Source organism: Coregonus clupeaformis, chromosome 17 (genome assembly GCF_020615455.1).
Source record: "Coregonus clupeaformis isolate EN_2021a chromosome 17, ASM2061545v1, whole genome shotgun sequence".
In the NCBI taxonomy this organism is placed as follows: Eukaryota; Metazoa; Chordata; class Actinopteri; order Salmoniformes; family Salmonidae; genus Coregonus; species Coregonus clupeaformis.
In genome coordinates, this window is record NC_059208.1 from 13,796,370 (window position 1) to 13,822,641 (window position 26,272).

The 26,272-nt window shown below is 50.9% G+C and overlaps 1 protein-coding gene across 2 annotated transcripts in view; it reads right to left on the minus strand.

The window, feature by feature from the left end:
- LOC121542567 (eukaryotic translation initiation factor 3 subunit H) overlaps positions 1 to 26,272 on the minus strand; it is an 86,162-nt gene that overhangs the window by 50,098 nt on the left and 9,792 nt on the right. For both annotated transcript variants that reach the window (XM_045226087.1, XM_045226086.1), the window contains exon 2: positions 24,199 to 24,355. In XM_045226087.1, coding sequence (XP_045082022.1) covers positions 24,199 to 24,355 — 157 coding nt within the window. The remainder of the gene's footprint in view (positions 1 to 24,198; positions 24,356 to 26,272) is intronic.

Consider the following 26,272-nt stretch of genomic DNA (forward strand, 5'->3'; position numbering starts at 1 on the left):
CTCTCACTCTCCCCCAGTCTCTCTCCCTCCCAGTCTCTCTCCCTCTCCCACCCCCAGTCTCTCTCCCTCCCCCTGTCTCTCTCCCTCCCCCCAGTTCTCTCCCTCCCCCAGTCTCTCTCCCTCTCCCTCCCCCCAGTCTCTCTCCCTTTCCCTCCCCAGTCTCTCTCCCTCTCCCTCCCCCAGTCTCTCTCCCTCTCCCACCTCCAGTCTCTCTCCCTTTCCCTCCCCCAGTCTCTCTCCCTTTCCCTCCCCCAGTCTCCCTCCCTCTCCCTCCCCCAGTCTCTCTCCCTTTCCCTCCCCCAGTCTCTCTCCCTTTCCCTCCCCCAGTCTCCCTCCTCTCCCTCCCCCAGTCTCTCTCCCTCTCCAGTCTCTCTCCCTCTCCCTCCCCCAGTCTCTCTCCCTCTCCCTCCCCAGTCTCTCTCCCTCTCCCTCCCCAGTCTCTCTCCTTTCCCACCCCCAGTCTCTCTCCTTTCCCTCCCCCAGTCTCCCTCCCTCTCCCTCCCCCAGTCTCTCTCCCTTTCCCTCCCCCAGTCTCTCTCCCTCCCCAGTCTCTCTCCCTCCCCCAGTCTCTCTCCCTCTCCCTCCCCCAGTCTCTCTCCCTTTCCCTCCCCCAGTCTCTCTCCCTTTCCCTCCCCCAGTCTCTCTCCCTTTCCCTCCCCCAGTCTCTCTCCCTTTCCCACCCCCAGTCTCTCTCCCTTTCCCACCCCCAGTCTCCCTCCCTCTCCCTCCCCCAGTCTCTCTCCCTCTCCCACCTCCAGTCTCTCTCCCTTTCCCTCCCCCAGTCTCTCTCCCTTTTCCCTCCCCCAGTCTCCCTCCCTCTCCCTCCCCAGTCTCTCTCCCTTTCCCTCCCCCAGTCTCTCTCCCTTTCCCACCCCCAGTCTCTCTCCCTTTCCCACCCCCAGTCTCTCTCCCTCTCCCAGTCTCTCTCCCTCTCCCCTCCCCCAGTCTCTCTCCCTCCCAGTCTCTCTCACTCTCCCTCCCAGTCTCTCTCACTCTCCCACCCCCAGTCTCTCTCACTCTCCCTCCCAGTCTCTCTCACTCTCCCACCCCCCAGTCTCTCTCACTCTCCCTCCCCCAGTCTCTCTCCCTTTCCCACCCCCAGTCTCTCTCCCTCTCCCTCCCCAGTCTCTCTCCCTCCCCAGTCTCTCTCCCTCCCCAGTCTCTCTCCTTTCCCTCCCCCAGTCTCCTCTCTCTCCCTCCCCATCTCTCCCCAGTCTCTCTCCCTCCCCAGTCTCTCTCCCTCCCCCATCTCTCCCCTCTCTCCTCCCCAGTCTCTTACTCTCCCTCCCGCTCTCCCTCTCCCCCAGTCTCTCTCCCTCCCCCCAGTCTCTCTCCCTTCTCCCCAGTCCCCACCCTCCCCAGTCTCTCTCCCTTTCCCTCCCCCAGTCTCTCTCTCCCTCCCCAGTCTCTCTCCCTCCCCCAGTCTCTCTCCCTCCCCTGTCTCTCTCCCTCCCCCAGTCTCTCTCCCTCCCCCAGTCTCTCTCCTTTCCCTCCCCAGTCTCTCTCCCTTTCCCTCCCCAGTCTCTCTCCCTTTCCCTCCCCCAGTCTCTCTCCCTCCCCCAGTCTCTCTCCCTCTCCCTCCCCCAGTCTCTCTCCCTCCCAGTCTCTCTCACTCTCCCTCCCAGTCTCTCTCACTCTCCCACCCCCAGTCTCTCTCACTCTCCCTCCCAGTCTCTCTCACTCTCCCACCCCCAGTCTCTCTCACTCTCCCTCCCCCAGTCTCTCTCCCTTTTCCCACCCCCAGTCTCTCTCCCTCTCCCTCCCCAGTCTCTCTCCCTCCCCAGTCTCTCTCCCTCCCCCAGTCTCTCTCCCTTTCCCTCCCCCAGTCTCCCTCTCTCTCCCACCCCCAGTCTCTCTCACTCTCCCACCCCCAGTCTCTCTCCCTTTCCCACCCCCAGTCTCTCTCCCTCTCCCTCCCCCAGTCTCTCTCCCTCCCCCAGTCTCTCTCCCTCCCCCAGTCTCTCTCCTTTCCCTCCCCCAGTCTCCCTCTCTCTCCCTCCCCAGTCTCTCTCCCTCCCCCAGTCTCTCTCCCTCCCCCAGTCTCTCTCCCTCTCCCTCCCCCAGTCTCTCTCCCTTTCCCTCCCCCCAGTCTCTCCCTTTCCCTCTCCCAGTCTCTCTCCCTCCCCCAGTCTCTCTCCCTCCCCCAGTCTCTCTCCCTCTCCCTCCCCCAGTCTCTCTCCCTTTCCCTCCCCAGTCTCTCTCCCTTTCCCTCCCCCAGTCTCTCTCCCTTTCCCTCCCCAGTCTCTCTCCCTCCCCAGTCTCTCTCCCTCCCCCTGTCTCTCTCCCTCCCCCAGTCTCTCTCCCTCCCCCAGTCTCTCTCCCTCCCCCAGTCTCTCTCCCTCTCCCTCCCCCAGTCTCTCTCCCTTTCCCACCCCCAGTCTCTCTCCTTTCCCTCTCCCAGTCTCTCTCCCTCTCCCTCCCCAGTCTCTCTCCCTCCCCAGTCTCTCTCCCTCCCCTGTCTCTCTCCCTCCCCCAGTCTCTCTCCCTCCCCCAGTCTCTCTCCCTTTCCCACCCCCAGTCTCTCTCCCTTTCCCACCCCAGTCTCTCTCCCTCTCCCTCTCCCAGTCTCTCTCCCTCTCCCTCCCCCAGTCTCTCTCCCTCCCAGTCTCTCTCACTCTCCCACCCCCAGTCTCTCTCACCCCCAGTCTCTCTCCCTCTCCCACCCCCAGTCTCTCTCCCTCTCCCTCCCCCAGTCTCTCTCCCTCTCCCAGTCTCTCTCCCTCCCCCAGTCTCTCTCTCTCTCTCCCTCTCCCAGTCTCTCTCCTCCCCAGTCTCTCTCCCCTTTCCCTCCCCAGTCTCTCTCCCTCTCCCTCCCCAGTCTCTCTCCCTCTCCCAGTCTCTCTCCCTCTCCCCAGTCTCTCTCCCTCCCCAGTCTCTCTCCCTCTCCCTCTCCCAGTCTCTCTCCCTTTCCTCCCAGTCTCTCTCCCTCTCCCTCCCCCAGTCTCTCTCCCTCTCCCAGTCTCTCTCTCCCCCCAGTCTCTCTCCCTCTCCCTCTCCCAGTCTCTCTCCCTCTCCCTCCCCCAGTCTCTCTCTTTCCCTCCCCAGTCTCTCTCCCTCTCCCTCCCCCAGTCTCTCTCCCTCTCCCAGTCTCTCTCCCTCCCCCAGTCTCTCTCCCTCTCCCTCCCCCAGTCTCTCTCCTCTCCCTCCCCAGTCTCTCTCCCTTTCCCTCCCCAGTCTCTCTCCCTCTCCTCCCCCAGTCTCTCTCCCTCTCCAGTCTCTCTCCCTTTCCCTCCCCCAGTCTCTCTCCCTCTCCCTCCCCAGTCTCTCTCCCTCTCCCAGTCTCTCTCCCTCTCCCAGTCTCTCTCCCTCCCCCAGTCTCTCTTCCTCCCCAGTCTCTCTCCCTCTCCCTCTCCCAGTCTCTCTCCCTTTCCCTCCCCCAGTCTCTCTCCCTCTCCCTCCCCCAGTCTCTCTCCCTCTCCCAGTCTCTCTCCCTCCCCCAGTCTCTCTCCCTCTCCCTCCCTCTCCCTCTCCCAGTCTCTCTCCCTCCCCAGTCGCTCTCCCTTTTCCTCCCCGTCTCTCTCCCTTTCCCTCCCCCAGTCTCTCTCCCTTTCCCTCCCCCAGTCTCTCTCCTCTCCCACCCCCAGTCTCTCTCCCTTTCCCACCCCCAGTCTCTCTCCTTTCCCACCCCCAGTCTCTCTCCCTCTCCCTCCCCAGTCTCTCTCTCTCTCCCTCCCCAGTCTCTCTCCCTTTCCCACCCCAGTCTCTCTCCCTCTCCCTCCCCCAGTCTCTCTCTCTCTCCCTCCCAGTCTCTCTCACCTCTCCCACCCCCAGTCTCTCTCCCTCTCCCTCCCCCAGTCTCTCTCTCTCTCCCTCCCCAGTCTCTCTCCCTCCCAGTCTCTCTCACTCTCCCACCCCCAGTCTCTCTCCCTCTCCCTCCCAGTCTCTCTCCCTTTCCCACCCCCAGTCTCTCTCCCTTTCCCACCCCCAGTCTCTCTCCCTTTCCCTCCCCCAGTCTCTCTCCCTTTCCCTCCCCCAGTCTCTCTCACTCTCCCACCCCCAGTCTCTCTCCTCTCCCTCCCCAGTCTCTCTCACTCTCCCCTCCCCAGTCTCTCTCCCTCCCAGTCTCTCTCCCTTTCCCCCCCCCAGTCTCTCTCCCTTTCCCACCCCCAGTCTCTCTCCCTCTCCCTCCCAGTCTCTCTCCCTTTCCCTCCCCCAGTCTCTCTCCCTTTCCCTCCCCCAGTCTCTCTCCCTCCCCCAGTCTCTCTCCCTTTCCCTCCCCAGTCTCTCTCCCTCTCCCACCCCCAGTCTCTCTCCCTTTCCCTCCCCCAGTCTCTCTCCTTTCCCTCCCCAGTCTCTCTCCCTCTCCCTCCCCAGTCTCTCTCCCTCCCCAGTCTCTCTCCCTCTCCCTCCCCAGTCTCTCTCCCTCCCCAGTCTCTCTCCTCTCTCCCTCCCCCAGTCTCTCCCTCTCCCTCCCCCAGTCTCTCTCCCTCCAGTCTCTCTCCCTCTCCCCAGTCTCTCTCCCTCTCTCTCCCCAGTCTCTCTCTCTCCCCGTCTCTCTCCCTCCCCCAGTCTCTCTCCCTTCCCAGTCTCTCTCCTCCTCCCCAGTCTCTCTCCCTTTCCCTCCCCAGTCTCTCTCCCTCTCCCTCCCCCAGTCTCTCTCCCTCTCCCAGTCTCTCTCTCCCTCCCCCAGTCTCTCTCCCTCTCCCTCTCCCAGTCTCTCTCCCTTTCCCTCCCCAGTCTCTCTCTCCTCTCCCTCCCCCAGTCTCTCTCCCTCTCCAGTCTCTCTCCCTTTCCCTCCCCCAGTCCCTCTCCCTCTCCCTCCCCAGTCTCTCTCCCTCTCCCAGTCTCTCTCCCTCTCCCAGTCTCTCTCCCTCCCCAGTCTCTCTCCCTCCCCCAGTCTCTCTCCCTCTCCCAGTCTCTCTCCCTTTCCCTCCCCCAGTCTCTCTCCCTCTCCCTCCCCCAGTCTCTCTCCCTCTCCCAGTCTCTCTCCCTCCCCCAGTCTCTCTCCCTCTCCCTCTCCCAGTCTCTCTCCCTTTCCCTCCCCCAGTCTCTCTCCCTCTCCCTCTCCCAGTCTCTCTCCCTCCCCCAGTCGCTCTCCCTTTTCCTCCCCGTCTCTCTCCCTCCCCCAGTCTCTCTCCCTTTCCCTCCCCCAGTCTCTCTCCCTTTCCCTCCCCAGTCTCTCTCCCTTTCCCTCCCCCAGTCTCTCTCCCTCTCCCTCCCCCAGTCTCTCTCCCTCTCCCTCCCCCAGTCTCTCTCCCTTTCCCTCCCCGTCTCTCTCCTCCCCCAGTCTCTCTCCCTCCCCCAGTCTCTCTCCCTTTCCTCCCCAGTCTCTCTCCCTCTCCCTCCCCAGTCTCTCTCCCTTTCCCTCCCCAGTCTCTCTCTCCTTTCCCTCCCCAGTCTCCCTCCCTCTCCTTTTTCCTCCCCGTCTCTCTCTCCTCCCCAGTCTCTCTCCCCCCCAGTCTCTCTCCTTTCCCTCCCCAGTCTCTCTCCCTCTCCCTCCCCCAGTCTCTCTCTCCTCTCCCTCCCCAGTCTCTCTCCCTTTCCCTCCCCGTCTCTCTCCCTCCCCAGTCTCTCTCCCTCTCCTCCCCAGTCTCTCTCCCCTTTCCCTCCCCGTCTCTCTCCCTCCCCAGTCTCTCTCCCTCCCCAGTCTCTCTCCCTTTCCCTCCCCAGTCTCTCTCCCTCTCCCTCCCCCAGTCTCTCTCCCTTTCCCTCCCCCAGTCTCTCTCCCTTTCCCTCCCCCAGTCTCCCTCCCTCTCCCTTTTCCTCCCCGTCTCTCTCCCTCCCCCAGTCTCTCTCCCTCCCCCAGTCTCTCTCCCTCCCCAGTCTCTCTCCCTTTCCCCTCCCCAGTCTCTCTCCCTCTCCTCCCCAGTCTCTCTCCCTCTCCCTCCCCAGTCTCTCTCCCTCTCCCTCCCCAGTCTCTCTCCTTTCCCTCCCCCAGTCTCTCTCCCTCTCCCAGTCTCTCTCCCTCTCCCTCCCCAGTCTCTCTCCCTCCCCAGTCTCTCTCCCTCTCCCCCGTCTCTCTCCCTTTTCCCCCCGTCTCTCTCCCTTTCCCTCCCCGTCTCTCTCCCTCCCCCAGTCTCTCTCCTCTCCCCTCCCCAGTCTCCCTTTCTCCCCCCAGTCTCCTTTCCCTCCCCCAGTCTCTCTCCTCTCCCTCCCCAGTCTCTCTCCTTTCCCTCCCCAGTCTCTCTCCCTCTCCCAGTCTCTCTCTCTCTCCCAGTCTCTCTCCTCTCCTCCCCAGTCTCTCTCCCTCCCCCAGTCTCTCTCCCTCCACCAGTCTCTCTCCCTTCCCCCGTCTCTCTCCCTTTTCCTCCCCGTCTCTCTTTCTCCCCCAGTCTCCCTAGTCCCACTATATCCCGCTACAATAAATAACCTTTTTTTATTTCCTTCCATTGTCATTGAGGAGCTGCTGAATGTCCTGTGCTTTACATCAGGGTAAAGTTGCCAGGAACATGCAACCCAGTATCCATCTGTCCATCTGAGCCCAGTCCCTTCACGGCTGAAACTGTTAAACAATATAAATCTGGGAGATTATACAGAGGGTGTATTCTGTCTGAATACACAGTGTCCCAAATGGCACCCTATTCCCCATTTGGTGCACTACTTTTGACCAGCGCCCATTGGGAAACCCATAGAGCTCTGGTCAAAAGTAGTGCACCTATATAGGGAATAGTGGCATTTGGGACACACCCACAGCCCTGTCCATTGAACAGGTGCTGCTCAGCTCTCAGACTAGATCACAGATACGGTGACGGCTTTACTATTGAAGGTGACCAGGCCACTAATGGGAGGATAGGGGGTGTTACTAATGAAGGTCTTTCTTGTCAGACTGAACCAGTGAGCAGGAACCTGCTGTGTGTTTACTGTGTGATGATGCCTAGGCAGTGTGTGTGTGTGTGTGTGTGTGTGTGTGTGTGTGTGTGTGTGTGTGTGTGTGTGTGTGTGTGTTGATGCCTAGGCAGTGTGTGTGTGTGTGTGTGTGTGTGTGTGTGTGATGATGCCTAGGCAGTGTGTGTGTGTGTGTGTGTGTGATGATGCCTAGGCAGTGTGAGTGTGTGTGTGTGTGTGTGTGTGTGTGATGATGCCTAGGCAGTGTGTGTGTGTGTGTGTGTGTGTGATGATGCCTAGGCAGTGTGTGTGTGTGTGTGTGTGTGTGTGTGTGATGATGCCTAGGCAGTGTGTGTGTTTACTGTGTGACGCTGCCTAAGCAGAGAGAGAGAGATGTCCCTGCTAAAACAACAAGAGGGAATCCACATCTCAAACAGATTAAACAGTTATCGTGTGACCACAGATGATCCATTAGATTTACCAGATACTCAAGTGGCCGCTCTAACAGTGAAAATAAATGTCTTCAAACATGGAAGGCGGTCAGCCTGGGTACCCATCCAGGGCTTGACATTAAAAGGTCAATTAGCCAGTTGCACACCAGGCCAGCACCAAGTGAAAACTACAGGCCCAAATTAGAAAATTAAAATGGCCCATGCCAAGCTCACAGGAAGGCAAGTTATGCACGCAGAATTTCAATTGTGGGTGATTTCATGTTTCACAGTCTGGAAAAGCCAACCATAACATACACTGATCCCCTCTCAATGATGACATATAGCCTTAACCTTAACACCATCCCCCCGCTCAATGATGACATAATAGCCTTAACTTATTAAACGGTTTACAATGTAATATTCCCCTCCAGAAATGGCCCCAATTACATATTGATGAAAAGAAATATCTTTAGGTACATGGTCCATACCCTCGGGCAGGTGTGCCATTTTAGCAATAAGCTTGGTCACCGGTCTGATGCAGCATGGTGGCTCCATCGCTGAAGCATGTTGGCTCCATAGCTGAAGCATGGTCACCGGTCTGATGCAGCATGGTGGCTCCATAGCTGAAGCATTTTCACCTGTCTGATGCAGCATGGTGGCTCCATGGATGAAGCATGGTGGCTCCATGGATGAAGCATGGTCACCTGTCTAATGCAGCATGGTGGCTCCATAGCTGAAGCATTTTCACCTGTCTGATGCAGCATGGTGGCTCCATGGATGAAGCATGGTGGCTCCATGGATGAAGCATGGTCACCTGTCTGATGCAGCATGGTGGCTACATGGCTGAAGCATGGTCACCTGTCTGATGCAGCATGGTGGCTCCATCGCTGAAGCATGATCACCTGTCTGATGCAGCATGGTGGCTCCATGGATGAAGCATGGTGGCTCCATGGATGAAGCATGGTCACCTGTCTGATGCAGCATGGTGGCTACATGGCTGAAGCATGGTCACCTGTCTGATGCAGCATGGTGGCTCTCCATGGATGAAGCATGATCACCTGTCTGATGCAGCATGGTGGCTCCATCGCTGAAGCATTTTCACCTGTCTGATGCAGCATGGTGGCTCCATGGATGAAGCATGGTGGCTCCATGGATGAAGCATGGTCACCTGTCTAATGCAGCATGGTGGCTCCATAGCTGAAGCATTTTCACCTGTCTGATGCAGCATGGTGGCTCCATGGATGAAGCATGGTGGCTCCATGGATGAAGCATGGTCACCTGTCTGATGCAGCATGGTGGCTACATGGCTGAAGCATGGTCACCTGTCTGATGCAGCATAGTAGCTACATGGATGAAGCATGGTCACCTGTCTGATGCAGCATGGTGGCTCCATCGCTGAAGCATGGTCACCGGTCTGATGCAGCATGGTGGCTCCATAGCTGAAGCATGGTCACCGGTCTGATGCAGCATGGTGGCTCCATAGCTGAAGCATTTTCACCTGTCTGATGCAGCATGGTGGCTCCATGGATGAAGCATGGTCACCTGTCTGATGCAGCATGGTGGCTACATGGCTGAAGCATGGTCACCTGTCTGATGCAGCATGGTGGCTCCATCGCTGAAGCATGATCACCTGTCTGATGCAGCATGGTGGCTCCATGGATGAAGCATGGTGGCTCCATGGATGAAGCATGGTCACCTGTCTGATGCAGCATGGTGGCTACATGGCTGAAGCATGGTCACCTGTCTGATGCAGCATGGTGGCTCCATGGATGAAGCATGATCACCTGTCTGATGCAGCATGGTGGCTCCATCGCTGAAGCATTTTCACCTGTCTGATGCAGCATGGTGGCTCCATGGATGAAGCATGGTGGCTCCATGGATGAAGCATGGTCACCTGTCTAATGCAGCATGGTGGCTCCATAGCTGAAGCATTTTCACCTGTCTGATGCAGCATGGTGGCTCCATGGATGAAGCATGGTGGCTCCATGGATGAAGCATGGTCACCTGTCTGATGCAGCATGGTGGCTACATGGCTGAAGCATGGTCACCTGTCTGATGCAGCATAGTAGCTACATGGATGAAGCATGGTCACCTGTCTGATGCAGCATGGTGGCTCCATCGCTGAAGCATGGTCACCGGTCTGATGCAGCATGGTGGCTCCATAGCTGAAGCATGGTCACCGGTCTGATGCAGCATGGTGGCTCCATAGCTGAAGCATTTTCACCTGTCTGATGCAGCATGGTGGCTCCATGGATGAAGCATGGTGGCTCCATGGATGAAGCATGGTCACCTGTCTAATGCAGCATGGTGGCTCCATAGCTGAAGCATTTTCACCTGTCTGATGCAGCATGGTGGCTCCATGGATGAAGCATGGTGGCTCCATGGATGAAGCATGGTCACCTGTCTGATGCAGCATGGTGGCTACATGGCTGAAGCATGGTCACCTGTCTGATGCAGCATGGTGGCTCCATGGATGAAGCATGATCACCTGTCTGATGCAGCATGGTGGCTCCATCGCTGAAGCATGATCACCTGTCTGATGCAGCATGGTGGCTCCATGGCTGAAGCATGGTCACCTGTCTGATGCAGCATGGTGTCTACATGGCTGAAGCATGGTCACCTGTCTGATGCAGCATGGTGTCTACATGGCTGAAGCATGGTCACCTGTCTGGCTCCATGGCTGAAGCATGGTCACCTGTTTGATGCAGCATGGTGGCTACATGGCTGAAGCATGGTCACCTGTCTGGCTCCATGGCTGAAGCATGGTCACCTGTCTGATGCAGCATGGTGGCTACATGGCTGAAGCAGCATGGTGGCTACATTGCTGAAGCATGATCACCTGTCTGATGCAGCATGGTGGCTCCATCGCTGAAGCATGATCACCTGTCTGATGCAGCATGGTGGCTACATGGCTGAAGCATGGTCACCTGTGTCGTAGTAAATATATTATGTTATAGCTTGGTCTGGCTAAAATTTTGTGCATGACCCATCTTGTGTTGGGCCTTCGGATTTAATACAATGGACAAAGACTTCTATCTTGTCGGCCTTGTCAGCAGGTGGCTAAGAACAACACCCACGCCATAGGTCTCTCAGTCCTTCCAACTCACGAGTTCTCCCATGACACACACAAACACAAACACACACACACACACACACATTATTACTGATAACACACGCACACACAAAATCCCCTCTTTCGGCTGAACATTTTCCCAAAACACACACACACACACACACACATTATTACACACACACACATTATTACTGATAACACACGCACACACAAAATCCCTTCTTTTAGGCTGAACATCTGAAGACAGACAACCCGACTCAGAGCCAATGCAATGGAAGTGACCTCGCCCAACTCATCAGGACCAATCAGAAGATCAGAACTCCTAGAATCAACCTACTTTATTTTATTGTATAAAATGTCAGCACACAATGTTTGGGGGCGCGCTCTCAGATATCTCCCTACGAGATTGACGGACGGGTCCGTGCACGCTATTTACAGATATCTTTACCTCTGAATAAACTGCCTTATATTATACAATTATCCACCGTGTCCGAAAGTCTCTACTTGGTCTCCGTTCTCCAGTAAACTTGTTTTATCAACAGAACTTGGTAGCAGAGGGTGGTTTTCTAACTCTGAATTCGGTCCATAAAAGTTGATAGAGACAGGAGACAAGTAAGAGACGGATCTGAAAGGACGGGTGACCTGTCCGCAGGAGCAGCCGGGAATCCAGCTCGCCTCAGGAAACTGATCTAGACGGCCGTCAATACAAAGGTAAGCAGAACCTGTTAAAACAAAATCTGCATATTGTATTGTAGGATAAACCCAAATTATGATCAGTAGTACTGGGCGTGAGTATGGATTACTGATAAATTTATAACATATCTATTATGACTCAAAAGGCACATATGTGAAGATATCTGAATTCTTTAGGTTTTTACTGTTGAAATGTGACTCTCTAGAGAGGAGTCTAGTTACAGTGGTTCACAAGAGAAGGACCGACTTTTATTTTCTGTTGAAATGTGATTCTCTAGTGAGGAGTCTATTTACAGAGGTTTGGTTCACTAGAAATGGACCCTTTTATTTTTACTGTTGAAATGTGACTCTCTAGGGGAGGAGTCTAGTTACAGAGGTTGAGGTTCACGAGAGACGGACCCTTTTATTTTTGCTGTTGATATCTGAAATCTTAGGTTTTTACTGTTGAAATGTGACTCTAAGAGAAGAAGTCTAGTTACAGTGGTTTTATTTCCTGTTGAAATGCGGCTTTCTAGTGAGAAGCCTATTACAGTTTTTGGTTCACAAGCGATGGACCCTTTTATTTGATCCACAAGAGAAGGATCTGGTGACTTGATAAAAAGATTCAGATAGTCGGGTTGAGTTAATTCCGTGAGAATCCAAGTCCAGAAAAGGTTCTCCCGACTAGACGCCAGTTGAATGGTTTAAACGACTGGGAGTCTCCTTGAGGAGAATCAAAAAAATATATAATAAAAAATACAAGTTCAGATAGTCGGGCAATTTGGTTGACGTGGCACTCAACTATATGTACTGTGAGGAACTTAAACTGAATTCGTGTGTTGATGCTGATATGTAATGAAAAATGTAATTGTTGAAATGATAACCTGAATGTTGTGTAAGATTGGCCGTTTCATGAGACTAACTAGTTGATAACTTTTAAGAGGACCACCGAGTCCTATTTTGCCTGTTATGTAGCCGCTGCGCTAAAAGCTGACTTGAACTTTTTTCCCTCTTGCGGTGTTGGTATTTCAATAATTCCTAGAATTAGATTGATAATTGTTTTGGAAGCGCTCGAGTTTGCTAATATATTCTTCCAAAAGGGCGATTCTGATACCTTTTGGGAAAATATATAATAATTCGAATAATTGAAAAACAATAATAACTTTTGCTAAATAATTCCTAAAATTAAATTGATAATTATTTTGGGAGCGCTTGAGTTTGTTAATATATTGTTCCAAAAGGGCGATTCTGATACCTTTTGGGAAAATATATAATAACTCGAATACCTGAAAAACAATAATAACTTTTGCAAAATAATTCCCAAAATTAAATTGATAATTATTTTGGGAGCGCTCGAGTTTGCTAATATATTGTTCCAAAAGGGCGATTCTGATACCTTTTGGGAAAATATATAATAACTCGAATACCGAAAAACAATAATAACTTTTGCTAAATAAATCCCTAGAATTAGATTGATAATTATTTTAGGAGCGCTTGGGTTTGTTAATGTATTCTTCCAAAAGGGCGATTCTGATACCTTTTGGGAAAGTATATAATAGCTCGAGTACCTGAAAGACAATAATAACTTTTGCAAAATAATTCATGGGATTAAATTGATGATTGTTTTGGGAGCGCTGGTTTGTTAATATATTGTTCCAAAAGGGCGGTTCTGATACCTTTTGGGAAAATATATAATAATTCGAATAATTGAAAAACAATAATACCTTTTGCAAAATAATTCCTAATAATAAAGCATTGAACATTTTTTGTGTACGAGGGTGGGACATCAGAGATAAATCTCAGTCAGCGCCAAGAATACATTGCTGGATTCGGCCAGTGACGGGCTAAGAGCACCAAGATAGTCTAATAAACTGTATAACCATGGCAACCACTACCGTCCCAAAACTCAAATTTAATGAATATCTAGATCAAAGAATACAGGATAGAGCGGGAGGGAAAGAACAGTATAAGACAGTAAAGAAAGTGTGGGAGGGAGTGAGACTCAAATGGACACAGGCAGGTTACTTTAGCGGGGTGCCCCGTCTAAAGGGCAACTCATCTCTATGGAGATAGAGCTAGGGGAGGCAGTGAGGGAAGGAACAGAAAGTGAAGTGAAAAGGAATAAGTCTCACTTATTCAAGAAGGAAGGGACTAAACACAGAGAGAGAGCAGAGGCTGAGCTAAGGATAGGTACGTGGGCAATTGAGGAAACACGACGAGCACACCCATACAAGAAACCAGACATGATGGGTGTGGTGATTGAACCCACAACTGAGACAACACCAATAGTGGGGACACAGTCCATGAGTGACATACCAGCGCCCTCAGCACCACTGTATCCGACCCTGCCACAGGAAGCGAAGAGCACACCACCCGCATACACACCCACTCCTCCAACTAACCCTTATAACCCATTCCTAAGTCCTGCAGTGGTACAAGCGCCTGTGTTCGTGGTGCAAGGAGGACACCTAGTGGGGAACATGGCACTAAGACCATACCATTGCTCTTCCAATGGGGCCCTTCCAATTTGAAGCATCAATTCCTATATTGTCCCAACTGTCCAATCAACCTATTAGGAAGGGACCTATTGTGCAAACTGAAATGTTCAATCTACCTTACCGAAAAGGGTGTGGAGGTTTCCATTGATCCCATTACCTCCACACCAGTTCATCCAGTTAGGGTGCTGATGCTACCCATCATCCCAACCCCAGTGCTCTCCCTGACCCAAGAAATATACTGGTTGAAGTGCATCGAATCCGGCCAAGGAACCCCTGAGGTTCAATTCAAGTTCAACCAGCTGAGACAACTCATTTACACATTTCACCCATACAAGACTCCTCAAGCTGAAATCCACTGTACACTTAATGTGACTGATAATGATGTCAACCCATATACCGATGACTGGGATGAAAACATGATGCACCTGACACCAACAATCAGATGTTGTACCATAGTGTGTGGACAGGAAGGAGTGGCTGCTCCGGTTATCCTACCTTCCCATTTGAAATCCTGGTACCTACTGGGCGAAGAATCTGCTCCCCATGTTACACTGGCAGTTGGAAACGGTTTTGAAGCAAGGAGCCTTGGGCCTATGATCAGAAGAGCATCCAAACTCCAGTGGGAACCCACCCAAACTCCAGGAATAACCAAAGCCACCACTGAGAACATGTGGAGGTTTATGACAGTTGACACAGAGGAACATTGCCTTCCTGAACGTTTGACTCTCCCAAGACACCATGGTAAACCTTACACAGACCACCCTCATCACAAGCACTGCTTTCCACCATTGATGAAGGCATATGGACACACACCCCATTTGATGTTGGACAACTACAGGTGGCACCAGTCACCATCACCTTACTCAACCCTGATCAAATTCCTATCTACCGAACACAGTACCGTCTGAAACCTGAACAGACCATGGGGATCAAACCAACCATAGATGGGTTGTTGGGAGCTCGTGTCATATATCGCACTGTGTCTCCATGGAACACACCAATCTTACCAGTCTTGAAAACAGGAGGTGAAACATACCGGATGGTACAAGACTTCCGAGCAGTGAACGACGTCACTGCACCCATTGACCTACCTGTCCCTGACCCTCACATTACACTGAGTAATCTCTCACCAAAACACCAATACTTCACCGTTGTGGATCTGGCTAATGCCTTCTTCAGCATTCCACTGGATGAGGCTTCACAGCCTCTCTTTGCCTTCACATATGAACATCAACAGTATACGTATTCGGTTCTTCCACAGGGTTACAGGTGTTCTCCCGGAATCTTCAATCATATCCTAAAGACACACCTGGCTGAATTGAAAATCCCTGAAGGAGTGATACTCATCCAATATGTAGATGACCTTTTGCTGGGGGCTCCCACATCTGATCTCTGTCTACAAATGACAAAAACCCTACTTGACTTCTTGGCTGTCAAAGGCTACAAGGTCAAAATGAGCAAAGTCCAGTCCTGTCGCAGAACTGTCCTTTTCCTTGGCAGAGAAATCTCAGGAGAAGGTGCTGGTCTCTCGAAATCCCACCGAGATTCCATACTCCATCATCCACGTCCCACCACAGTGTCAGGCATGTTGTCCTTCCTGGGGTTGACAGGGTACAGCCGTACCCACATCCCTGACTACACATCCAGGACTGAACCACTGAGAGAAATAGTGAGAGAAGCAGGACCAAGAAACTTACACTCCTCACTTACCTGGACACCTGAAGCATCAACAGCGTTTGCTCTCCTAAAAACCGATCTCTCGGTGGCAGCAGCTCTGACAGCACCCGACTACAAAAACAAATTTCATCTTGATGTTTCTGAAAAGGAGGGTTCACTTCTTCCATCCTTTTTCAGAAACAAGAGGGGGAGAGAAGAGTACTGATGTATCATTCCTCTAAGTTGGACCATATTGAAGCAGGTCAGACAACATGTTCCAGGTACGTGGCTGCAGTGGCAAAAGCTATTGAAAAAACCGCCCATCTGGTAATGTGCCACAAATTGGAAATCCATACGCACCATGGGGTTGCAGCATATCTGATGAGCAAGGAATTCACGTTCAGCGCTGAAAGAAAGAACAAAATCCAGAATAAATGCACCCAATCACACATTACTTTTGTCAACACCGACAAAAACATGGCAGACGCACTCAATGCAGAAGAAGGGTTGGCACACTCCTGCGAAGAGAGGGCGGCACAGGAACTGAAACTGCGACCAGACTTGGGAAACGAACCCCTTACCAATCCTGATCTATGGTTGTACACCGATGGATGCTGCTATAGAGGAGAAGAAGGGAACATAGCAGCATATGCAGTGGTACAGCAGCTTCCAGACGGGTCACACGTGACCCTGGAATCAGACATCATCCCACAACCTGCCTCAGCCCAACTAGCTGAGATCATTGGTTTGACTCAAGCCCTGGAAAAGGCTGAAGGAAAGACTGTGAACATCTACACTGACTCAGCATATGCTCATGGAGCAGTCCATACAGATGGACCACAATGGGTCAGACGTAACTTCACCACAACAGGAAACCTTCCGATCAAACACAAGGCACAAATGGAGAGACTGATAAAAGCAGTCTCACTACCTGAGCAGGTGGCCATCATGAAGTGCAAAGGACATCAGCAACTCAAGAACAAAGTCAGCGAGGGAAATGACGCAGCTGACAAAGCAGCCAAGAAAGCTGGGGGCTACACTCCAAGACAGATGGTGCTGCAGACTCAACCAGCTAGAACAGAACTCACAGACCAACACATAAAGGAACTACAATTCACAGCGGGCCCGTATGAGCACTCGGTATGGGGACAGATGGGAGCCACCAAAGGACCTGATGAACTTTGGAGATGCCATGACGGCAGGTTGGTGGCCCCAGCTAATCTCTGCCCCGAGCTGATACGTGAGGCTCATGGGCCCACCCATGAAGGGAAACTCAAAACTTTACAGAAGGTTTCCCATATTTGGTGGCACCCACACATTAAGGACATGACAGACTTGTTTTGTGATGAGTGCAGCATTTGTGGCAGCCACAACCCAAAGAAACCTTTCCAAACACCCATGGGTTCATACCCAGTACCTAATGCATGTTTTCAGGACATTAGCATAGATTACACTGACATGGGGGGCTGATAATGTAACTAATGGGAAAAGGTACTTATTGGTAATGGTAGATCGATTCTCCAAATGGGTTGAGGCAATACCAACAGCACGTGAGGATGCTAGGTCAGTTATTAAGTGGCTGCAGACTGAACTCATACCAAGGTATGGGGTTCCAAGACAAATTCGATCCGACAACGGGTCCCATTTCAGTAACCAACACCTGAGACAGGTGGAGGAGAGGTTCGGCATTGTGCACAAGTTTGGGTCTGTGTACCGGCCGCAATCTCAGGGCCTCGTGGAACGCGCCAATCAAACTTTGAAGGCTAAGATAGCCAAGGTATGTGCAGGTTCAAAGTTGACGTGGGTTGAAGCTCTGCCCCTGGCGTTGATGGCCATGAGAGCCTCTCCAGGAGCAGGCACCCATCTCTCTCCACATGAGATTATGACTGGTAGAGTCATGCCTGGTCCACCAAGGGAGGGAGGTCATATGCCCGCCCTTGATGTACAACAAATTGTAATGTCTGAATATGTGAGAAAACTAACGGAACTCTCTGCAGCTCTCTCCAAACAGATTCACAAGGTCCAAGAGGGGGAGCTGACGGGAGATCCGGCGCTGCTGAAGGTAAAAGTTGGCGACTGGGTAAGGATCAAGGTTCACAAGAGAAAGTGGCAAGATCCCAGGTGGACTGGACCGTCACGAAGTGAAGGAGGTTACTTCACACTCAGTCCAGGTCAAAGGTAAATCAGGCGCACCTTGGCACCACTTGACACATTGTACACCAGCACCAACTCCTTCCAGAACCCTGACTGAAGTCAGAAGTGATTTAATCACATTAAATTCGGATCAAATTCTTGACACCAACACTATCTGAATATGTGGAGGAGACTCCCATCTTCAGATACTGGAGGGGGAAAGACAGAGGAGGGACAGACCACCATGGGAGAGACTGGGGTGCTCTGCTCCACTCCTTGTTTTGTTGATTGTAACTATTGGGGTTACTCTAGGAATCATACTCTGGTCAGTACAGCACATGACACAGACACCCATTACACCCACTAGTAAACCTAACGACACATTCAATGCCACAACCATACGTCCGATCAACCTGCACTCCGACACATTGAGCCCAGATCAGAATGTAAGCCACAGCCACCACGTAAATAAACGACAAGTTGTCTCTAACACCCTTTCCTGTAGGCCCAGACAATTGTATAGAAGCACCACATTATGTATACCCTTTAATGTTACCACTACTGCGACAGTGCCGTGGGTAGACTTCAGAGACCTTTCCTACTACCGTGACTGGGACTGGTATATGACAGTGGGGGACACCCGTAGCGATTGGACTTGGACAAACTTGGTATGTGAGACTAATTATGACTGGTCCAGTTGCACCTCTACTACATTAGGAAAACAATGGAGGAAACTCTTGACTTTGACAAAAAGCTCTAAAGGACTCAAATTTACTATCTATCCTGGTATTGCATTAGGCTGCCAGGACTTTAGACTTGCTCCTTATGTAAGCTGTACCACTGCACCAGTCTATTGGAAGGTTCGAATTTGTCATATTAATAACACAAAAGCACAGGCTATTAATGAAAATGGTAATAAGAATAATTCTATTATTTTACTTACCACTCCACCTACTTTGGATGATGTAATCCTGACCGCTACAGGTGTCTCCGGCCTTTCTAACAACTGGCTCTTGTTGACTGAGGAAGCGGCAAAGGTGACTCATCAGAGTTGTGTGGTTTGTATGGAGGCACGGCCATTGCTTCGCATTATCCCTGCCGCCATTACGCCAGAATGCTTCCTGTCTGTCATGAAACATGACAACCCTTCCGCCAATTGTACGCTATGGGACGTAGTTCATCCCTTGGTTACTAAAGCAACTAAGAAACCAATTTTTTTCCTATCAGGTGGCTAGAGCTAACTTTACCTGTGTTAATCTCACGAAAGGTCTACCATTGTTGGGTATGGTACCTGTTGGATGGTGTCGGTTTATCTATACGCCTAATGCTGAGTTTAAACCTGTTTCCAGGGCTGATGTCTGGTGGTGGTGTGGAGGCGTTCATCTGTTTGATGGACTGCCTGGAAATGCCACAGGCACCTGTGCACTAGTCTCTCTTTTGCTACCAATTTCTGTGTATCCAACAGGTGTTCAGGAGCTGGTGACCCATGTGTCTGACTTAATTCCTACCAGGACCAGGCGCGCTGTGGGCCCTACTCATGGGGACCCAACCTACATTGATGCAATTGGGGTCCCTAGGGGGGTACCAGATGAGTATAAATTGATTGACCAAGTAGCCGCAGGTTTTGAATCTTCATTTTGCTGGTGGTGCACAATTAATAAAAATGTTGACAGAATCAATTATGTCCATTTTAATGTTCAAAAATTAGGCAATTGGACACAACAAGGTTTTGAGGCGGTGCATGGCCAGTTGGCTGCGACCTCTCTCATGGCTTTCCAAAATCGTATTGCTGTCGACATGCTCCTGGCTGAAAAAGGAGGAGTATGTGCTATGTTTGGTGAACAATGTTGTACCTTTATTCCCAACAATACAGCCACAGATGGCAGCTTGACTGTCGCCCTGGAAGGGTTACGAACTCTTAATGGCAAAATGAAGAGCCACTCAGGGGTGGATACTTCAATGTGGGACTCTTGGATGGATGCGTTTGGTAAATATAAAACGCTTGTTTCTTCTATACTTGTATCCATCTCTGTTTTTGCTGCAATTCTAGTGCTTTGTGGATGCTGTTGCATTCCATGCATACGGACGCTGACAACCAGGATTATAACCACCGCTATTGATCCGCATCCTGCAGATAACGGTCAGATGTTTCCTTTGCTTGCTATTGACGATGCTGACCAAGGATATCTGGATGATGAATAGCATCTAAGTTTTTTGTCACGTCTCTTGTGAGACGTGAAGAGGGGGAATGTAAAACTTTATCTTCTGATAAAGTTTTCCCTATTTTGCCAAATTGCAGCATTTAAGCTTTATGTCACGTCTCTTGTGAGACGTGAAGAGGGGAATGTAAAACTTTATCTTCTGATAAAGTTTTCCCTATTTTGCCAATTACACTGTTAGCTTGTGTCACGTCTTAAGTTTTCCTTCTTTACTGTTACTTGGTCACGTCTCTGGGGAGACGTGAAGAGAGGGATTTGTCGTAGTAAATATATTATGTTATAGCTTGGTCTGGCTAAAATTTTGTGCATGACCCATCTTGTGTTGGGCCTTCGGATTTAATACAATGGACAAAGACTTCTATCTTGTCGGCCTTGTCAGCAGGTGGCTAAGAACAACACCCACGCCATAGGTCTCTCAGTCCTTCCAACTCACGAGTTCTCCCATGACACACACAAACACAAACACACACACACACACACACATTATTACTGATAACACACGCACACACAAAATCCCCTCTTTCGGCTGAACATTTTCCCAAAACACACACACACACACACACACATTATTACACACACACACATTATTACTGATAACACACGCACACACAAAATCCCTTCTTTTAGGCTGAACATCTGAAGACAGACAACCCGACTCAGAGCCAATGCAATGGAAGTGACCTCGCCCAACTCATCAGGACCAATCAGAAGATCAGAACTCCTAGAATCAACCTACTTTATTTTATTGTATAAAATGTCAGCACACAATGTTTGGGGGCGCTCTCAGATATCTCCCCTACGAGATTGACGGACGGGTCCGTGCACGCTATTTACAGATATCTTTACCTCTGAATAAACTGCCTTATATTATACAATTATCCACCGTGTCCGAAAGTCTCTACTTGGTCTCCGTTCTCCAGTAAACTTGTTTTATCAACACCTGTCTAATGCAGCATGGCGGCTACATGGCTGAAGCATGATCACCTGTCTGATGCAGCATGGTGGCTACATGGCTGAAGCATGGTCACCTGTCTAATGCAGCATGGTGGCTACATGGCTGAAGCAGCATGGTGGCTCCATCGCTGAAGCATGGTCACCTGTCTAATGCAGCATGGTGGCTACATGGCTGAAGCATGGTCACCTGTCTGATGCAGCATGGCGGCTCCATCGCTGAAGCATGGTCACCTGTCTGATGCAGCATGGTGGCTACATGGCTGAAGCATGGTCACCTGTCTGATGCAGCATGGTGGCTACATGGCTGAAGCATGGTCACCTGTCTGATGCAGCATGGCGGCTCCATGGCTGAAGCATGGTCACCTGTCTGATGCAGCATGGTGGCTCCATGGCTGAAGCATGGTCACCTGTCTGATGCAGCATGGTGGCTACATGGCTGAAGCATGGTCACCTGTCTAATGCAGCATGGTGGCTACATGGCTGAAGCATGGTCACCTGTCTAATGCAGCATGGTGGCTACATGGCTGAAGCATGGTCACCTGTCTAATGCAGCATGGTGGCTCCATGGCTGAAGCATGGTCACCTGTCTAATGCAGCATGGTGGCTCCATGGCTGAAGCATGATCACCTGTCTAATGCAGCATGGCGGCTACATGGCTGAAGCATGATCACCTGTCTAATGCAGCATGGTGGCTACATGGCTGAAGCATGATCACCTGTCTAATGCAGCATGGTGGCTACATGGCTGAAGCATGGTCACCTGTCTAATGCAGCATGGTGGCTACATGGCTGAAGCATGATCACCTGTCTAATGCAGCATGGTGGCTCCATGGCTGAAGCATGGTCACCTGTCTGATGCAGCATGGTGTCTACATGGCTGAAGCATGATCACCTGTCTAATGCAGCATGGTGGCTCCATGGCTGAAGCATGATCACCTGTCTAATGCAGCATGGTGGCTCCATGGCTGAAGCATGGTCACCTGTCTAATGCAGCATGGTGGCTACATGGCTGAAGCATGATCACCTGTCTGATGCAGCATGGTGGCTCCATGGCTGAAGCATGGTCACGTGTCTGATGCAGCATCTCACCCAAGTTTCGTCAAAATTGGAGACCGATCCACAGCCCCCCTCCCCGATTTCATCACGGGGAACAGTAATGCTGTAAGAGCTATCCTTGATTGTGGTTATTGCTAACCGGGATCCTTGGTACGTCTCTACCCTAAATCCTAACCTTAACCCCTATAAAGGTCAACTTCAAATGGGGTAATGTCAGAGTTTGGACATCCCAAGGATTCCGGATAGCAAGGACCTCGGTTTTGTACCCTATGTTGTGATTCACACCAAATATGTTGTCTTCTCACACTATTCAAAACCCCACAATCAAATAAACAGCTTATTAAACTCTTAGCCTATAGATCACATATTGCAAACAAATAATCTGAACATCGTGTCAGTACAAAACTCCACACATATTATGGCATTTATGTGCATCCTTGACAATCGCTAATCAATCTATCCAAAAATATCACGGTTTTTTTCCAAGAACCCGAAACATCATCATCTTCTCTCTATTGTGGCACCAATGTGAGGCTTTATGGCAGTAGTCTAGTGTGAGGGGTTATGGCAGTAGTCTAGTGTGAGGGGTTATGGCAGGGGAAACAGTGTTGCAGTAGTCTAGTGTGAGGGGTTATGGCAGTAGTCTAGTGTGAGGGGTTATGGCAGTAGTCTAGTGTGAGGGGTTATGGCAGTAGTCTAGTGTGAGGGGTTATGGCAGTAGTCTAGTGTGAGGGGTTGTGGCAGTAGTCTAGTGTGAGGGGTTATGGCAGTAGTCTAGTGTGAGGGGTTATGGCAGTAGTCTAGTGTGAGGGGTTATGGCAGTAGTCTAGTGTGAGGGGTTATGGCAGGGGAAACAGTGTTGCAGTAGTCTAATGTGAGGGGTTATGGCAGTAGTCTAGTGTGAGGGGTTATGGCAGTAGTCTAGTGTGAGGGGTTATGGCAGTAGTCTAGTGTGAGGGGTTATGGCAGTAGTCTAGTGTGATGGGTTATGGCAGTAGTCTAGTGTGATGGGTTATGGCAGTAGTCTAGTGTGAGGGGTTATGGCAGTAGTCTAGTGTGATGGGTTATGGCAGTAGTCTAGTGTGAGGGGTTATGGCAGTAGTCTAGTGTGAGGGGTTATGGCAGTAGTCTAGTGTGAGGGGTTATGGCAGTAGTCTAGTGTGAGGGGTTATGGCAGTAGTCTAGTGTGAGGGGTTATGGCAGTAGTCTAGTGTGAGGGGGTTATGGCAGTAGTCTATTGTGAGGGGTTATGGCAGTAGTCTAGTGTGAGGGGTTATGGCAGTAGTCTAGTGTGAGGGGTTATGGCAGTAGTCTAGTGTGAGGGGTTATGGCAGTAGTCTAGTGTGAGGGGGTTATGGCAGTAGTCTAGTGTGAGGGGTTATGGCAGTAGTCTAGTGTGGGGGTTATGGCGGTAGTCTAGTGTGAGGGGTTATGGCAGTAGTCTAGTGTGAGGGGTTATGGCAGTAGTCTAGTGTGGGGGGTTATGGCAGTAGTCTAGTGTGAGGGGTTATGGCAGTAGTCTAGTGTGAGGGGTTATGGCAGTAGTCTAGTGTGAGGGGTTATGGCAGGGGAGACAGTGTTGCAGTAGTCTAGTGTGAGGGGTTATGGCAGTAGTCTAGTGTGAGGGGTTATGGCAGTAGTCTAGTGTGAGGGTTTATGGCAGTAGTCTAGTGTGAGGGGTTATGGCAGTAGTCTAGTGTGAGGGGTTATGGCAGTAGTCTAGTGTGAGGGGTTATGGCAGTAGTCTAGTGTGAGGGGTTATGGCAGTAGTCTAGTGTGAGGGGTTATGGCAGTAGTCTAGTGTGAGGGGTTATGGCAGTAGTCTAGTGTGAGGGGTTATGGCAGTAGTCTAGTGTGTGGTGCCGGAAAAACGACAAGCAAACCTGGGGTTGTGTGTTCACATTGCCCTAAAAAAGGGAACCGGACCACGGAATTCAAGCAAACCGAACTCAGACCACCTCTCGAGATGGTCTCAGTTCAGTTCGCTTTGGGGTCTCTTTTGAGGGGTCGGAGTTTTCACACTGCACACAAACCGCACAGAGTTGACAAAAATGGTCTGAAAGGACCAAGTATGAAAACACCTTAATAGTGTGTCAAACTATTTGGTCTGTAGTGTACCAGTATGTCTTAGCGGAAGCATATCTAGCTAAGACGATATCAGAATACTGACACAGGGTTTCCCGGGATCTGCTGCAGGGGAAACCCATAGGGGCCTTATTAACTAAGGGGAGTGGCAGAGACCAAATCCTACCAGACTCCTCACTGCTATACACTCACTAGTAGTCACTCCCACGCAGACATTACTCCCTAGACAGCCCTACCAGATATCTCAGGGTCACTGTTCTACATTCACAACTACAGACAGACCTTTAAATTGACTCCCTACCTACAATACATCCTTACCCCGATACTAACGACCTTCAGCAAACCTTTCACGCTTTGGTATCTTCCCAGAATTCAGGACAGCAGCTTGTTAGTGAGAGCCACGATTGGAGACTTCTCCCTTCCTATAGTCAGGCTACGCTGTCAGTCAGGTGAAGCAGCAGGGGCTCCGGTCAGAGGAACGCTCTCTGATGAGGTACTGACTGACACACAGACCTGACAGACAGGAGACATACTGAGAAACACTTGAACATTCAGAGCACACACACACACACACACACACACACACACACACACACTAAGAAGAGCAGTAGGTTACCAATTTAAAAGCACAAACACAAGGTCCTCCAGACCACGTACCTTCATCAAAGTCAGCGTCGTCCTCGGTGTGTTGAGGGAAGGGGAAACAGTTGGTGATCTCTAGCCGGTCCTCCACCACCAGGCCCAGTAGCACACCCTGAACCACCTCACTGGCCTGACCTTCCTCCTGGTAATGCTTGATCATCTTCAGGACCACCTGTAGGATGGGGGGGGTGAGATGATTTCAGAAAGGGCAAGACAAAGTCTTTCTAAGAAACTGGACCACTGTAGTGGATTATTGGTCTTCACTGGACTCAGAATAATTCTGACTGTGTTGCTACAAACACAACATGGACACGTTATCCCCAGCCTTGCATGGCTTCTCTGGAAGACTTGGACACGTTATCCCCAGCCTTGCATGGCTTCTCTGGAAGACTTGGACACGTTATCCCCAGCCTTGCATGGCTTCTCTGGAAGACTTGGACACGTTATCCCCAGCCTTGCATGGCTTCTCTGGAAGACTTGGACACGTTATCCCCAGCCTTGCATGGCTTCTCTGGAAGACTTGGACACGTTATCCCCAGCCTTGCATGGCTTCTCTGGAAGACTTGGACACGTTATCCCCAGCCTTGCATGGCTTCTCTGGAAGACTTGGACACGTTATCCACAGCCTTGCATGGCTTCTCTGGAAGACTTGGACACGTTATCCCCAGCCTTGCATGGCTTCTCTGGAAGACTTGGACACGTTATCCCCAGCCTTGCATGGCTTCTCTGGAAGACTTGGACACGTTATCCCCAGCCTTGCATGGCTTCTCTGGAAGACTTGGACACGTTATCCCCAGCCTTGCATGGCTTCTCTGGAAGACTTGGACACGTTATCCCCAGCCTTGCATGGCTTCTCTGGAAGACTTGGACACGTTATCCCCAGCCTTGCATGGCTTCTCTGGAAGACTTGGACACGTTATCCCCAGCCTTGCATGGCTTCTCTGGAAGACTTGGACACGTTATCCCCAGCCTTGCATGGCTTCTCTGGAAGACTTGGACACGTTATCCCCAGCCTTGCATGGCTTCTCTGGAAGACTTGGACACGTTATCCCCAGCCTTGCATGGCTTCTCTGGAAGACTTGGACACGTTATCCCCAGCCTTGCATGGCTTCTCTGGAAGACTTGGACACGTTATCCCCAGCCTTGCATGGCTTCTCTGGAAGACTTGGACAAAGAGCCAAATGATGAGATGGCCCTTTTTTGATGGAGTGCCAGATTTTCAGCGCTCATACTGAATCAGAGACACCATGAGACGGATGGCAGGGCAGAGGCCTGCTGCTCTGTTGTTCTAGAGAGAACACACTGGGGATGAGGAAGAGCTGGGGATGAGGAAGAGCTGGGGATGAGGAAGAGCTGGGGATGAGGAAGAGCTGGGGATGAGGAAGATCAAGTGGAAAGTAAAGGACAACAGCGTGAATAAACAAGAGTAACAAGCTGAAAACAACAAGTCAGGGAGTTTGTCATGGGGTGGCCCGGGGAAGGGGTGTGGTCGACGGGGGAAGGGGCGCGGTCGACAGGGGAGGGGCGCGGTCGACCATAGATTTTGTTGTAATGTTTGAGTCACTCAGATATCACATGAACACACACACTGCAAAATAGGTAGAATCACAGGAAATGAGCTTTAAAAATGGCAACAAAATAATATCTACACCCAGTGGCAAGACATAAATGTTAAACCTGTATAATGTGCTCTCCACCAACAAGAAGGGTGTGATCAGACTGAGTCATGGACAGTTATTGTGCCCATGTGGGGGTGGGGGGGTATAAAAATAACTTATTTTTGCCTAATTCCGTTTTCGCTGTCGAGTTTGTTTGTTTTTTTACAATAAAATTGGATGTTCTACAGTGCCTTGCAAAACTATTCAGACATTGGATTTCTTCACATTGTGTGTTACAGAGCGGGATTCAAATGGATATAATTGTCCTTTTTTTGTCAACAAAGTGGAAGAAAATGTTTATATTTTTATAAATAAAAACATTCATAACTAAAATAGACGTTGTGTAAGTATTCAGCCCCTTTGTTTAGGTAATTCAACTGCGCACCTAGCAAGAGGCTGTTGTTTAGGTAGGTTTTTATAGCGCATGTGAT